Source organism: Bison bison, unplaced genomic scaffold (assembly GCF_000754665.1).
Source record: "Bison bison bison isolate TAMUID 2011002044 unplaced genomic scaffold, Bison_UMD1.0 scf7180017858048, whole genome shotgun sequence".
Taxonomy (NCBI): Eukaryota; Metazoa; Chordata; class Mammalia; order Artiodactyla; family Bovidae; genus Bison; species Bison bison.
Window position 1 is genome coordinate 1,036,564 of NW_011488621.1, and position 16,825 is coordinate 1,053,388.

The window sequence follows — 16,825 nt, forward strand, 5'->3', positions numbered from 1 at the left end:
AGAAAAAGCAACAGCACTCTGGATTTATAAAGTCAGAGTAAGTTTGGTTTTCAGAGTCAGAGTCTGAGGTTTTTGTTTTAATGCTTTTCTGCGTGTGAAATTGTCTTCTTTCCTCTTACTCCATTTGAGATTGCCAGAATCATCTGTCAACAAATGTGTCCTCAGTCTTTTTCCCAGTGCTGGGCTTGGTGAGGATTCAGAGTGATGGGTACGCAAGATTTCTTCTGTTAAATATATACATTCCTTGGAATAGATCTAATACAAAGAAAGCAGATTACCTTTGTAAACTAGTAGTATATGCTGCTTTGTGCATGAATCTTAAGCAGGATGTCTGAGCAGACTCAGACCAATACTGAAATGCGTGAATCTAATAATTATTCAAAACAATTTCTTTGTTAATCTCCCTATTTTCGTCATTTGAAATTAGTAGTTGATCAAAGATATTTCATAGATTAGCCTTTTTCACTTGGGTAAGTAGCTAGATCCAAAAATGAAAGTATCAGGGAGCCTATTTTAAGGTTAATAGAACTATGTGTATATTTCATGTATCCTCTGTCTTCCTCAGTTCAGTTCAGTGGCTCAGTTGTGTCTGACTCTTTGCGACCCCAAGGACTGCAGCACGCCAGTCTTCCCTGTCCCTCACCAACTACTGGAGCTTGCTCAGATCCATCGAGTTGCTGATGCCATCCAACCGTCTCATCCTCTGTCGTCCCCGTCTCCTTCCGCCTTCAATCTTTCCCAGCATCAGGATCTTTTCCAATGAGTCACTTCTTCACATCAGGTGACCAAAGTATTGGAGCTTCAGCCTCAGCAACAGTCCTTCCAATGAACATTCAGGACAGATTTTCTTTAGGATTGACTGGTTGGATCTCCTTACAGTCCAAGGGACTCTCAGGAAGAGTCTTCTCTAACACCACAGTTCAAAAGATCAATTCTCCAGGGCTCAGTTTTCTTTATGATCCAACTCTCACATCCATACTTGACTCCTGGAAAAATCATAGCTTTGACTATATAGACCTTCATCAGCAAAGTAATGTCTCTGCTTTTTAATACACTGTCTAGGTTTGTCATAGCTTTTCTTCCAAGGAGCAAGTGTCTTTTAATTTCATGGCTGCAGTCACCATCTGCAATGACTTTGGAGCCCAAGAAGATAAAGTCTGTCACTGTTTCCATTATTTACCATCTGTTTGCCATGAAGTGATGGGACTGGCTGCCGTAAACTTTGTTTTTTGAATGTTGAGTTTTAAGCCAGCTTTTCCAACTCTCTTCCACTTTTATCAAGAGGCTCTTTAGTTCCTCTTTACTTTCTGCCGTAAGGATGGTGTTATCTGCATATCTGAGGTTATTGATATTTCTCCCAGCAATCTTGATTCCAGCTTGTGCTTCACCCAGCCTGGCATTTTGCATAATGTACTCTGTATATAAGTTAAATAAGCAGGGTGACAGTATGAAGCCTTGACGTATTCCTTTCCCAATTTGGAACCAGTCTGTTCCATGTCCAGTTCTAACTTTTGCTTCTTGACATGCATACAGATTTCTCAGGAGGCAGGTCAGGTGGTCTACGTATTCCCATCTCTTTAAGAATTTCCCACAGTTTGTTGTGATCCACACAGTCAAAGGTTTTAGCATAGTCAATGAAGCAGAAAGAGATGTTTTTCTGGAACTCTCTTGCTTTTGCTATGATCCAAGGATGTTGGCAATTTAATCCCTAGTTCCTCTTCCTTTTCTAAATCCACATGAACATCTGAAAATTCTCAGTTTCATGTACTGTTGAAGCTTGGCTGGGAGAATTCTGAGCATTACTTTGCTAGCATGTGAGATGAGTGCAATTGTGCAGTAGTTTGAACATTCTATGGCATTGCCTTTCTTTGGGATTGGAATGATAACTGACCTTTTTCAGTCTTGTGACCACTGCTGAGTTTTCCACATTTGCTGGCATATTGAGTGCAGCACTTTAATAGCATCGTCTTTTAGGATTTGAAATAGCTCAGCTGGAATTCCATCACCTCTTCTAGCTATGTTCATAGTGATGCCTCCTAAGGCCCACTTGACATTGCACTCTAGGGTGTCTGGCTCTCAGTGAGTGATCACACCATCATGGTTATCTGGGTTATTAAGACCTTTTTTGCATAGCTTTTCTGTGTATTCTTGCCACCTCTTCTTAATATCTTCTGCTTCTGTTAGATCCATATCGTTTCTGTCCTTTATTGTGCCCATCTTTGCATGAAATGTTCCCTTGGTATCTCCAATTTTCTTGAAGAGATCTCTAGTCTTTCCCATTCTATTGTTTGCCTCTATTTCTTTGCATTGATAACTTAAAATGGCTTTTTTTATCTCTCCTTGCTATTCTTTGGAACTCTGCTTTCAGATGGATATATCTTTCCTTTTCTCCTTTGCCTTTCGTTTCTCTTCTTTACTCAGCTATTTGTAAGGCCTTCTCAGACAGCCATTTTGACTTTTTGGATTTCTTTTTCTTGGGGATGGTTTTGATCACTGACTTCTGTACAGTGTCATGAACATCCCTCCATAGTTCTTCAGGCACTCTGTCCATCAGATCTAATATGGTGAATCTATTTGTCACTTCCACTGTATAATTGTAAGGGATTTGATTTAGGTCATAACTGAATGGTCTTGCTTTTGGACATGAATGAGCAACTTCACTTTCCTTGACTTTCTTTGTTTTGAATAGTCTAGTGATTTTCCCTACTTTCTTCAATTTAAATCTGATTTTTGCAGTAAGGAGATCATCATCTGAGCCACAGCCAGCCTCTGGTCTTGTTTTTGCCAATTGTATAGAGCGTCTCTGTCTTCAGCTGCAAAGAATATGATCAGTCTGATTTCGGTACTGACCATCTATCTTCCTAGTGGGAGACGAAAGTTCCTCATAGGTGGAGCTGGAATCTGTATCCAGTAGAGCTTACAATGTTTGAATATGAAAGCATCTTTTGTTTTTGCTTTTTTATAATCTTTGTTTTTTAGTTTATTTATTTTTAGTTGAGTGGTAATTGCTTTACAATATTGTGTTGGTTTCTGCCATACATCAACATGAATCCTGCCTCTTGAAGTTCCTTCCCATCTCCCGCCCTGCTAAGTTTATGAAAGTGAAAGTGAAGTCGCTCAGTCCTGTCCAACTCTTTGCAACCCCATGGACTAGCCTATCAGGCTCCTCCATCCGTGGGATTTTCCAGGCAAGAGTGCTGGAGTGGATTGCCATTTCCTTCTCCAGGGGATCTTCCTGACCCAGGGATCGAACCCGAGTCTCCCGCATTGCAGGCAGACGCTACAGTCTGAGCCACCAGGGAAGCTCAAAGTTTATGAAGGAAACCTAAAGAGGAGCCACTCCCAGTTTATTAATGGGCTGGAAGGTAGGAGGGGTGAGACCTGCCTCAGGCATCTTATCCACCCCAGGCCCAGAGGGAAGCTCATGCTGTAGCCAGTGCAGGAAGTCGTGCCTGGGAACTGCATGCATTCGGCGGCATGTCCTTTAGTTGAGTTGTGTGGTCCGGTCCGCTAGTGTTTGCAAAGTGGAGTAGGTCCCCTGGTCAGAAGGAGCCTCTGCGCACCCTCTCATTCCTGTTCTGCCCTTACAGGCCAACTTGCCCCTTCTGCAGCGTGAGCTCCTCCACTGCGCGAGATTGGCCAAACAGAACCCTGCCCAGTACCTCGCCCAGCATGAACAGCTGCTTCTGGATGCCAGCACCACCTCACCTGTTGACTCCTCAGAGCTGCTTCTCGATGTGAACGAAAACGGGAAGAGGCGAACTCCAGACAGGTGAGAGGGGGGAGGACCCCAGACCGGCGGCATGAGGCCATATTTCATGTCGTGTTTCAACTGCTGACTGACGCTTCTTGCAAAATAATAAACTAGAGGGGCCGCAGGGAATCTTGCTCTGGCCTGGGGTGTTGCAGAATGATGAGTCTCTGGCCTGTGCAGGTTAAGCTTTGTTACTTGTATTTTTTTTTTTTTTGGTTTAATTGACCTGCAGCACTATGATAGTTGCAGATGTACAATCTAGTGATTGATTTTTCTGTGCATCACAAACATCACCACTGTTGCTTGGAATGTTAAAGTAAAAGGTAAAGATGAGTGACACTCAGATGTGCCACGCGCCACTGATGTTTATTAGACACAGTCAGCACCGGCTTTCCACATTTTATTGCGCTTCCTTGTGCTTTCCTTCCTTCCTTCCTTCCAGCCTTCCCCCACCCCTCTCTCCCTTCCTTCCCCTCACCTCCCTTCTTCCCTTCCCTCTTAAATTGAAGGTTTGTGGCAACCCTGCATGGAATTAGTCTCTTGTCACCATTTTTCTAAAAGCTTTATTTGGTGTCTCTGTGTTACATTTTGGTAATTCTCACAGTGTTTCAAACTTTTTCATTTTATATTTGTTACGGTTATCTGTGATCGGTCTTCTTTAATGTTAACCATTGTGATTGTTCTGGTGTTTTTCAGAAATAAATTGTTTTTTAATTAAGGTATATACTCTTTTATACATAGTGCTACTGTACGCTTAAGAGACTATAGTATAGTGTAAACAGAACTTTATGAGCACTAGGAAGGAAAAAAAAAACCTGTGTGACTGGCTTTAGTTGCTTTATCATGGTGATCTTCAATTGAATGTATAGCATCTCCAAGGTATACCTATATTAAACTTCTCATTTACTATATTATTCATCCAAAGCACATATTTTATTATTCCAATAATTTATTATTCTAAGTTTTCTCAGAACATGATGGTTTTGAAATCTGGCCTAAACGCAGTGCAGTAGCTGTTTAATTTGGACTTTGTATGAACTAAGAGAAAACTTTAGTGAAGCTAGTTGAACTGAGTGAATATAAGAGTTAAGTAATAGAACTAATAGGTGGCATTTTTTTCTGATAAATTTTATCTACTAGTCAATATTCATTATACCAGGTTACTCTGCTCTCATAACTGAGAATTCTAAGAAATGTAAAATAAACCCTCTTCTCCATGAAACCTTGCAAATTAGTTGCTGAATGACGCATATACATGAAACTTCCAAAGTACCTTATTAAAATGAGTTTCCTGAATACCTCAGCTTCATTTATAAATATTTTCTAATACAGAAATATGAAGTCTAATGCATCTTGCATTTGTAAAATATGGAGAATCTTAAAATGAAACTGTATTCAGAAACGTATTTGTCACATGCTTTGTTTCCTTTCTCTGTTTATCCATTCACTCTTTCTGCGTTTTATCAGGAAAGAGTAGACTGGCCTTTGAAAGGTTAACACTGGCACAGATTCATAGGCGCTTACGCTCCTTCTATCTGTGACCGACTTAGCTACCCTTAAATGTATTAGCTGCTTTGCAAATCAGAATGTTATTAAAAGCCAGCCAGTTTACATATAGTTATTACATAATCCTCTGTTAAGCAGTTTTTATGCTACAATCTCTGGAATTTTTCTCCTCGTGACATGGGACCTCTTAATAGTTTAAAACATTAAAGCAAAGGGTTAAATATTAGTTTACTTCTGACATCCTATAGACCCAACCTCCTTCCATGACCTACCAACAGTGCTACTTTCTTATTTTTGCAAGCTGTATTTTCTTAGTCATATTTAAGCATTTGGTACTTTAGCTTTAAAGGCAGTGCTTAATCCAGGTGTCTGAGTGACATGTCCACGTGATGCTGAAAACCAGGAGGCAGCCCAAGCATAGATGATTCACATTTGTATTCCTGTCTGATCCTAACCTTTTACCCTGAAGGGAGTCAGCCCTGTGTGCTGATATTGAGATGCTTTAGTTCCATTTTCCCAAGACAGTGGGGTAAAGGAAGTAGGGAGAGACTAGAAGGAAAATTGGGAAGGAGGACATTTATTTGGGTGGAGGAAGGGATAACAGAGAAAGGTTTAGATGACTGTGATAAATGTAAAGATAATCCTATAGCCAACATTAGACAGGGACACAATCTATTCTAGAAACTTTAAATGCTAAGTAACTGTAACAGGCAGAATAAAAACTTGTTTTATCCACTTCTCCATGTTTTCAGCCCTCTGTCCATTGTCTGTCCCAGTGTTTCATATGTGAATACCCTGTAACTTTAGATCTTTCCTGAACCGTACTGAGGTAAGCTTGCCGATGTGCTAACATCGATGTGGAAACTTTGTATGAATTCCACAGAAGATTGGCATTTTTGTTGCGAAGATCTGTAACTGTGTATGCGTGCCTGTTTGTGTTCAGTCAGATAGAACTTTCTTAAAAGCCCTTTAGTCTTGTTCCCCTCTGGTTATTCATAGACAGTTGCTGGAGTCAGAATTCACACAGTTGCTCTTTGGCTGGAACATTCTTTTTCAAGTGGAACCCTGAAGTGTGTGTTATAATGGAAAGATGGCAAATAGATTTCCTTAGAGTTAGGAGGAAGGGTAATGAGAATATGTTGTGTAAATACATTTGTATCTTGTGGGAATTTCATCAGAGCCAAGAAAATATGGGCCTCTACAGTATTTCTTTGCATATATTTTCTGCATCTTGTTTGCATATGCATTTTTCTCTTCTCCGGTTATTTATCTGTATATCCAGATCTACTATATGAAATTTTATAGAGTATGGAGCTGTCTGACAGCAGAGCTTTTTTTGTTTTACTGAATGTTTTGTTGGTGCATATGGTCTGACATGGATGAGCAGCCACGGTGAGATTTTGGAGTCTATTAAACTGGCTCATTAAAAAGATCAATCTGTTTCTGTAATAACACTGGGAACCATCAGTCACTAAAAGAGGGAAAAACTGACACCTGAGGAGAAAACACATTTTGGTAATTTGTTCATGACATGTCATGAACAAAAGAGCACTCTATATTTTGTTTACAACTTTGGGGGTTTAAATTCTGTGACGATTGCTGATTTAATCTACTGAACAGTCCTCACGTATTTCAGGGATGGATTTTGGCAAATGTAACTTCTCATCCTTAAATATGATTGTCACTGGTTATATTTTTTCTTTATTTAAGCATTCCTGTTATTTACAGAGAAATGAATACTCCAGGGAAGTCTCTGAAATCTTTTTTTTTTTTTCTGTACAGAACAGTAAAATTTATTCTACTTCTTCTTAAAAATACTTCTAGGGTGAGTCCCTGAACAACTATACTAGATTTGTAGGTCTGTGGTAGAATAACTTAGAACCCAAATGAGAAAGAAGACAATTCATTTTAAAATCATGCTGTTTTTTTTTTTCTAAATTATCATGGAGAGCTAAAAGAAAGTTCTGATTTCCATTCTTTGTTCGTATGTAAAAGTTGTTCATCTTGCCATTCAGTGATGGAAAAAGCTGAGGAAGGGAATGTTGTTATTTAGTCACTGAATTATGTCTGACTCTTTTGTCATCCCACAGACTGTAGCCTGCCGGCTTCTCTGTCCATGGGATTTCCCAACCAAGAATACTGGAGCAGGTTGCCATTTCCTTCACCAGGGCATCTTCTCAACCCAGGGATCAAACCCGCATCTCCTGCATTGGTAGGCAGGTTCTTTACCACTGAGCCACCAGGGAAGCCCGAGGAAGGGCATACAAACCGTTTTTGGAGCTGGTTAAATGAAGTGACCAGTTTCAAACAGAGACTGGAATTTAAGAGCCCTCTTTAAAACTGCATACCGATGGTCTTGAGGACACAGTTTCAAGTAGGATGAGGAGGGAAAGAGCAGTTAGACAAAGGCTGCATTTTTTTGAGACTACAGAATAGAGAAAAATCACTGCATTTAAAAAGATACTTTTTTGTGTGTTAATTGTCATTTGATGTCTTTTTCTCACAGCTTTGCTGTTGCAGCGTTTTGTCTTTAAAGTTGTGCTCTCACCTGTTATGGCGATTTTCTGATGCAGAAACTTTCTGGCTTAAGAAATCAAATCGAGTGATCATTGATCTTATGTGGATAACACTGTCTCCACTACGTTATTCCCCCTTTCAAGTGATCGATGTTAAATCTTAATCCCCTTCATCGATCTATCTATGTATTTTTTATTATCATTTTAATGTAATTATGCTTTAAGTTACTCTCAGTTGAACACATCTTGATTTTTATTTTGAAGGCAACATGGTTGCATGAACATGTATTTCCTCCACCCCCAATTATTAAACATTATTTGTTTTAAGATTTTCTTGAGCTTTAGAAGTATATAATTTGTCATCTGGGAGAGATCTTATGGATTTAGCAGGCCTAAAGAACTTGCTTAAAGTTATAGGACTTCTTAATGGAGAAATCAGCATATTTATCAATACATACCTGAAATCTTCCAGTTGCACAAAATATGTTTTAATGTGCAGAATGTGAATAAGGAAAGCTCAACTAAGAATTATATCTTTTTTTCTCCTTACTTTCGGTCATTTATTTCTTCTCTATAATTGCTCATGTGGGCAAATGCAACAGTTGAATGTACTGAGGTTTTATAAATCTTTGTAAGGATAGAGGATCCACAGTCAGCCTGGTTTCCTGCCTTACTGAGTAAATTAGAAAACACTGAATGTTTGAGGGTCATAAGGCAGTCGTTTTGAAACCGTGTTGGTTGAATATATGAGATTTGTCAGCAAGGTGCACACCAGCTGAACCTGTTAGGTCCATTTTTCCTTTACTGCAAAATGGATGAGATTTCAATATTTTTGTCAAGTTGACTCTGCAGATAAGAATTAAATATTTATTATCTAGCATGTTCAGTTTTCTATGAAAAATATGAGGAATTTATGTCACACATTCTTGTTTTGTGCTGCATTTTTTATGCATTCATCAGTTTCAAGAAGAGAGTCATCATTCCTGTAGAAATGACTTTTTTTTTTTTTTTAATAATAATCACATCAGTTGTGGAGGCTTCTAGTGAGATAGTGCTTACATGATGAGGAAGATTACATGGCTGTCGAGAACATTTTGGTCTCTCTGTTCTCGCCTCAGTGTTGACTTTGCATAGGGTTCAGCCTGGCTGGATAATATATCTGAGCTCACATGGCTTGTAAGAGGCATGGATGGGATTCTAGCTCCTAGGTTCTCTGACTTTAATTCCCCATGCTCTTATAACTACATTTGTAATACCATAGCCTCTGAACACCTCAGCTTGAAAAGCAAGCGCTTGGTTAAGTTGTTGAATGCCAGGTACGTGTTAGACTCTTTATGTAGATTCTCTCATACAGTCCTCTCAGAGCTCTGAAGTGCCCATCTTGTGACACATGTAGAGATTAAGCCGCGTGAGTTCATAGGGCCTGCAAATAGCAAAGCCAAAATTTGAAAGCAACTCCATAGCCCCTGCTCTTTCCAGTGTACATTCTGGAGTGGCTTCGTCTGCTTCTGACCTCCCATACCACTTTTGTGCTCTTTTTTACGGTACCTACCGAGTTCAGGTCCTATGTAACAGTATTGAAGCCTTGTATCCCTTATTAAACTGTGTTTATGCCAAAAGTTTGGCTTCCCTGGTGGTTCAGATGGTACAGAATCCACCTGTAAAACAGGAGACCCAGGTTCCATCCCTGGGTCAGAAAGATCTCCTGGAGAAGGGAATGGCAAACCTCTCCAGTATTCCTGCCTGGAGAATTCCATGGACAGAGGAGCCTGGGGAGCTATAGTCCATAGAGTTGCGAAGAGTCAGACACGACTGAAGTGACTTAGCATGCTCACACATGGTAAAGAGTTTCTTGCTAGCACACTTTGAAAAGGAATTTAAGTCTACCGCTAAACCATAATCGGTGTTGGGAATCATGTCTTGCTTATTTCGGTATGTCCAGTTAAGCTCCAGATAATGCATGCCACACATGCCAGCTGTATAAAACAAAACAAAGCAAAACACTACAAACAACAACAAAACACTAGTTCAACAAGTAATCAAAATTAAACTTAATACAGTCATTTTTAGTAGTGTAGCAAATGGTCTCTCCCCCAAGAGTCTTTTTTGCTTTCTTGTTTACTTTCTATCATTTTAAAAGATGCATCTCTGAAATACCCACATCTGTGAAAACAGCTCAGGAGCAAAGTGCTGGTGACTGGTTCACTAACAAAAAACTAGAGGGCTCCAGTTGGGATGTATAGATGACAGATTAGAATAAGAAAGCATAGTTCCAGATAGCGAGAGCTGTAGCAGCTGACTACTTCAACAGTGGCCAGAAATGAGCAGAGATGAGGGGACAGCCACTCCTAGGCGGATTGTCCAGCAGATGGAGAGCTCCTGGGACTTGTGTCCAAAGCTTTCCACCTTCTCCTTCGGGGAGAGAAAGCTCTGGGAACCTGTATCTTGTAATCCTTAAAGTTCCAGTTATGGTGAGTTTGTCCAGACTGGCCAACATCCACGTGCATCTATCTTAGTTACTCCAGAAGGTGTCAGCCCTCCTCTCAGGACGTAATCTCCCGGGTGGTGGGTTAGCAGTAGAGAGCGGGAAGGCACTTCTTTCTGTGTGGCTCAGTCGTGATGGTCCTCTGTCACTCAGCCCTGCTTTTCACCGTCTGAACATCCCACTTCCTGCAGGGTGATATTTCTACAAACACAGAAATCCCCACAGGTTGTCCTGAAGAATCAGGTTTGATTTTCTTTTTAAGGTAGCAGGGGAATCTGTAATGTATTTTGCTTCAGATGCATTATTCAACACCACTAGAAGGTGGTTATGTAAAATTCTTACCTGAACTCACCTATTTGCTGAAGAGACTGTTTACTGAGTTGTGTTTTGAAAATACGATGCCATAAATGACTCTTCTCCCCGTGCCTTTTAATTCTAATGTCTAGTCCTTCTGTGGAAACCTTAACAAACTGCATTTATTAGAAAAGGAAAGGGACATTTGTTTAAGATTAAGTCATTTATGTCTTTGAGCTTTTCTTCAACAGAACTGTCACCTCCTGAGATTTAGGCATAGACTGCTTTCTAAAATATGAAAGTAAAGTTTTTTGTTCTTCTTTAAGACTTAGGCAGTCTCTGAGCCCTGCCTCTGACTGAGATGCCTGCAGAGACAGTGGTGTGATGGAGCTAAGATAAGGTGTCTTAGGTGGAGCAGAAGGACATGTGACAGAGAAGAGACTAGCTGCAGGACTTGATTTGGAGCAGAAGGTTAGAGAGTATAACTCTACAGAGTTATAGAGTGACTTCTAGTTTCTATTTTGGTGGCTAAGTAGAAAGTGGCATAATTGACTGGTGTCGGAAGTATCAGAGAAAGACAAGGTCGGTTTAGATATGTGCCGTTTGAAATACCTGTGGTCAAAGGGAAAAGTCAGTACCTAGGGCAGGTGTTTATTTGTAACAGGACTGACTTTTTAAGTTTCTTCCTTGCCATTCTTGGCTTTATTACGCTAAACCAATTTGCCTTTCCCTAGAATAATCTTCATAGCGCTGTTTTCCCCATTTAAAAAACATTTTAATCTCAGAAAAAACTCTGTGTTCCTGTCATGCAGGAGATTGCTTGGTCCTCTTATTCTGATTATTGCCATGATCTTAATAATATTTTTTCTTCATTCTTCCTCATTTCCATGTTACTAAGGGATCATCAGTGCATACTAGCCAATTATGACATTTAAAGTATTTTATATAGAGGAAAGTTTTTTAAAAAGCTTTTCTTTCTCAAATGAATCAGTTTACAACCTCTCTGTTGAGGAGCTGAGAAAACAGCCTGAAGTGGGATAAGGTGTCAATTAAGTTTTCTCTTAAGTATTTTTTTTAAACATGTTTTATTTCCTATAAGTTTCATTTTACTGGGCGAGAAACTCAAGCCAGAAAGTTAACTTTCCCAAGTTATCTCAAGGTCACACAGCTGAGTCCTGAAGAGTCCTCTGATGACCTCAGACCCTGAGAGAAAGTGATTGGGATCTAAATGTTGAAGTAGGTTATATTCAGAAAACTTTCTTCTGAAAAGGAGATAGAAAATAAAAAGCAAACCAAAAAAAAATGCCTTCCAGAAACCCATGACGTGTGACAGACTTCCTACTAGAATTTGAGTCATTTTGAGAGTATGTTGGTATGGGACAATGGATATTTGTTAGTTTTGCCTAACACATTTTGAGAAGGTAACAAATAAACATGCAAATTTAGAATTTGCCCCCAAGCAATGACATGTTGGTAGTTGTAAGCATTTCTAAGAAGCAGACAAACAAATAGCAATTAAGTTGTTTTGGTTATCTTATATGGACATAACATCCTTTAAGTAGGATTGGCTTTATAAGTACCCATGAGTGATTGGAGGAAGTACCAGGGAGGCTTTTCATACCTTTATTTCTGTGGGCTGTTTTAATGTTTGAATGCTTTTCTGGTAAAATATTACCCCCCCTTTGCGAAGCGATGAGCTTTATTGTTTGAATTGTTGCAAGAGTTATGAGACGCAGAATAGTGGCTGTCCCTGCAGGGGTGTGACAGAAATGTCAGGACAGACCCAGGAGCTAGCTCTGCTTCTTAGGACCTTACTGTCCTTGTTTTAGGAGGGAAAAAAAGCTTCAGTGCAGGCTCGCTGAAGTAATAGCACTGACCAGAGGGCTGACGTGTCAGCAAAGTTAAGTAACATATCCAGCTACTTTGAAACTACTACGACTTCTTCCAGTGATGTATGTTTTTATTATCTTTGAACAAGGAGACAGGAAACCAGTGAGCTGAATTGGTTTTGACACAACTGGGTATTTAGAAATGATTTTATGTTTATATATTTAGGCTGCTAAAAGATACTTAGAGGATATTTTCTATTTCTGCATAAAAAATCAGCTATAAATAATATACTGTTCAAAGTAAAGCACAAAGAAGTTCTCTGTTGGTTCAAATGGTTGACTTAGACATAATTTGGCTAGTATACCATCAACTTTGTGTGTTTTGATCTACATAACCATGACATTTAAAAAAGTATTCATTTATTTAAATAGAGGTATAGTTGATGTGAAAACTTACAAAGTTTCAGGTATACAACATAGCGATTTATAATTTTTAAAGGCTATACTCCACTTATATAGTTATTATACAATTTTGGCTGTATTTCCTGTGCTGTGCAAATGGCATTTAGAAATAAATATAGAATAATTGAATTGCAGACTTTTCAAACTAGAAAGGACCTCAGAAATCATCCTAGTCCAGTGGTTTTCAAACTTGATTTCAGCAGCTGACTATTTCCTTCAAAAATGAAACTGTTAAAATAGATTAAAATGATAAGTGGGTTCCTCTGGTCCTTTAAATCTTGATTGTTGGGGTAAAAGCTCTTTATTGCCAGCAGAATCCCTAAGCATTTCAGGTGACACAGTTTGAAAACCACTGATCTAGTCCAACCCTTTCATTTTACAGATGAGCAAACTGAGGTCCAGAGAGGTTAAGTGGCTTGCCCAAGGTCACACAGCTAGTCGTGGAAGAGCCAGGACTAAATCTCAGGTCTCTTGATTCCCAGTCCAGTGCTCTTTCCACTACACCACACTGCCAGTAAGGTAGGTGCTGTGTTGACATTATGTTCATAGCTACTAATAGTCTTCAGTATTTTCTGATTTATGCTGGAAATATTTATGCATTGACTGTTGAAATATATTATTCAGAAATGTGTAGGATATGGAAATACAGATGAGAATCACATAGTTATCCTCTTAGAAGATAAATCTAAAATGCTTCTGTTCACTTTTAAAAATTATTTTAAGCAATACGTTTAGATAATGTTTGAGACCCTTTAGTCTGGTCAATGATCAGTGTGTATGGAGTCAGGATATTTGAGGGTCCACCCTTTGACAGGAGCAGCATTGAGACTTCTGTTTGATACTCCCATGAGAACCGTGCCCTGCTGGCATTTCCAACATCGGACAGTCTCCTGGTTCCAGAACATCTTTCTCCAGCACGCGCTGGGCATGTATTCATTTCCCATTGAAGTCTGCAGTTTCCCTCGGTTCTTAGTGCACCTGCACCTTCTACCTGTAACTCCTTTGTCATTCTTAATCTGGTGTGTGTACATTGTCACTGGGGCTCTACCCTAAAGGGGCATAAAGGACGATTCACCGTAGATGCCTCTTGCCCCTAATGATCTCTGTTGTCCAGTCAGTTTCCACGCAGATCCCTCCAGGTTTATCAAAGGCTATCCTTGGGCACTAGGAAAGTGGGAAAAGTCTCTTGAAGTCTTTAAGTCGTTAGACTTACAATCTACCTACAATCAAAAAAGGGATGAAGATGGAAATTCCCTGGCAGTCCAATGGTTATAAAAAAAGCTTGCAGAAATCTGCAGCTACTGTGACTTGGTCAAATTCTTATGGGGAAATTTCCCAGGAAAAAGAGATGCTGCCGCTGGTTAAGAATTGCAAAGAGAGCCAGCTACAAGGTAAAAATTAGTTTGGGAGCTGTGACATGTTCCTATCTTACTGAATATATTGAGTTAATCTCCCAGAGACACATTCAGCCAGAAAATATTTCTTTAACCCTACTTTCTGTTTGAGAATGTAAGAGCAGTTATCAGGTCTCATTTGCAGACTGCGTTCCTTCTGAAAGACACATCCAGAGTTTTGTGTATCACATGATGAAGGGCAGACAGGGTGTGCCTGCCCTGGTCTAAGATCTCATGGCCTCAGACAGGCCCCTGCTGCGTCTCCACGTGTGTTTCCTCAACTTCAAGAGGAAGAGCTTCACCGTTTCTTCTAATCCCAGCTAGCTCTGTAGGACTGCTGATCATCTTGGTGGCCCAAGGAAATGTCAGTCTGAGACATTACATTGTGTCATTTGTGTTAATTCAGTTAATTGATCAGTGCTTTTGAATAGAATTTTCTGAGATCATGGAAATGATCTGTATCTGTGTTGTACAATAGTCACTAGCTGTAGGCAGTAACTAAACACATGCAGTGTGGCTGTTGATACCCGAGAACTGAATTTTAAACTTTATTTAATGTTAATTCACTTGTAATTTAAGCAGCCACGTGTGGGTACTGTATTGAACAACACAGCTCATAGAAGTCAGAGGCCGGGTGGGATCAGTGCAATAGATGTACCCAGAGAACTGAAGAGTGATGCTCTTGTACCTTGATGAATCGCCAGATACAGTCGATCTGAGAGTAATTTGTTAGAAATCAAGAGTTCGCTTTTGAATGAAGATGTTATCTACGGAGGAGAGAGCAGGCTTCCTCTTATTTGTGACCAAACCATACACGCCTCAACTGAAAGATGTTTACGGATTTGATGAAAAGTGGAGCCTTTTCTCCTGTGTGCAGCCATGGGATCACTGAGGCCTCCGCCTGGGTTTCAGTGAATCCTCACAGGTCTAGGCAGCTGAGTTTAGAAAATTTCTGGCCAGCGAAAAGAATATTCTGTTTATATTACAGGTTCCAAGTATCTGAACTATGCTGCTTTCTGAGTCCATTATGAAAAAAAGGAAAAAAAAAAAAACCTCTTTTTCTTCCTCCCTCAGAACCAAAGAAAATGGCTTTGACAGAGAGCCTTTGCACTCAGAACATCCGAGCAAGCGGCCGTGCACTATTAGCCCAGGCCAGCGGTACAGTCCAAATAACGGCTTATCCTACCAGCCGAATGGCCTGCCTCACCCCACCCCTCCACCGCAGCATTACCGTTTGGATGATATGGCCATTGCCCACCACTACAGGGACTCCTATCGACACCCCAGCCACAGGGACCTCAGGGACAGAAACAGACCTATGGGTAAGCCTGAAGGATCTCTTCAATTCTCATAAGGTGGTGTTGCATCCAGGACTTGCATCCTTACTGCTCAGCTAAACTTCAGGCTTGAAATCTGTGATGGGGTAAAAATACTTCTTCCTGATCTAGTGTCTCCTTTATGAGAAAACTTCGTTGGTGTTACTATCTCTTTCAACAGCTGTGTTTTCTCTTACTTATGATCTTTGTGACCTCCGGGTATTTATTTATTTATTTTTCCGAAGGGTGTGTATCTGCTGACCCCAGACAGGTCAACTGTATTAACAAACACAAATTAAGTGTTTAGTGCATTTTTTTTTTTTTTAAGCGTGAGAGATTTCATATGTAGTTGGCCTGCCACAGCGTTTTTTTTTTTTTTTACCAAATCAGTTTCTTTAATTGTTATCTTTTATTTTCAGATAGTCTCAAAGTTCATTTTGGTTTTCCCAGTCTCTGTGATAGTCTGTATTTGAAAAATATGATATGGTATTATGTCTATGACTTAAGTCAGCAGATGTTCCTTGAGGACTGATTTAGTACTTTTTTTTTTCCAACATGGAAATGCTAGTGATTTAATTTAGTGTTGACAATTTGGTCAAAGATCAGAATACCGAAGAAGGAATGAGTTTGGGTAAACATGTGTTCTGTTTGCCAGTGTTCATTCTTTTTTTGCATAAAACTGTTGGAAGTGAAGCATTTAGGAGACATGGTCTTCTAAAGAACCGGTGCTTGCCATGAAAAATGAGAAGGAAGATAAATAGGTAAGCCTTGATGCACTATCAGTGTTTGAGGTGATCGCATCGGAATACCGCTCTTCTTGTTCCTGGGACTTCTTTTACTGTATATTTTTGGCAAGTCAAGCTGGTGATAAATGGAGAGCAACACTCGGCCGTCTTTCTCATCTTTTTCCGCCCCCTGTGTCCATGCCAGCCCTGCTTTTCTTCTTAGCTGGTTGCTGAAAAACTTGCCTGGCCCAGATGGTCTGCTGGGTGAGATACTGGAAGCATCACAGGGTGGAGTCCAAGTGGGAAAACAGGACCTGGAGTTGAGGGGTCGCAGGACTCAGGAAGCCTGGCCAGTTGCCCGCCTGAGGGGTAGGACAGAGGTTTTTATAGTCCCAGGCAGAGGGAGCGTGGTGAGCAGAGGTTTCTGTTAGACTTCTAACTGTCTTAGTAGGACACAGGGCCTTCCAGGCCTAGGGTCATTTTGCCTTAGAAAACCCAGCCCTCCAAATGTTTAGAAAGCAGAAGGCGTGGGTCAGGTTGAGGG

The 16,825-nt window shown here is 40.1% G+C and overlaps 1 protein-coding gene across 8 annotated transcripts in view; it reads left to right on the forward strand.

Annotated features, from left to right (window-relative positions):
* The window catches only part of RUNX1T1 (runt-related transcription factor 1; translocated to, 1 (cyclin D-related)), a 156,099-nt gene that overhangs the window by 102,028 nt on the left and 37,246 nt on the right, over positions 1-16,825 (forward strand). For all 8 annotated transcript variants that reach the window (XM_010861944.1, XM_010861961.1, XM_010861967.1 and 5 more), the window contains 2 exons: positions 3,591-3,772; positions 15,315-15,562. In XM_010861944.1, coding sequence (XP_010860246.1) covers positions 3,591-3,772; positions 15,315-15,562 — 430 coding nt within the window. The remainder of the gene's footprint in view (positions 1-3,590; positions 3,773-15,314; positions 15,563-16,825) is intronic.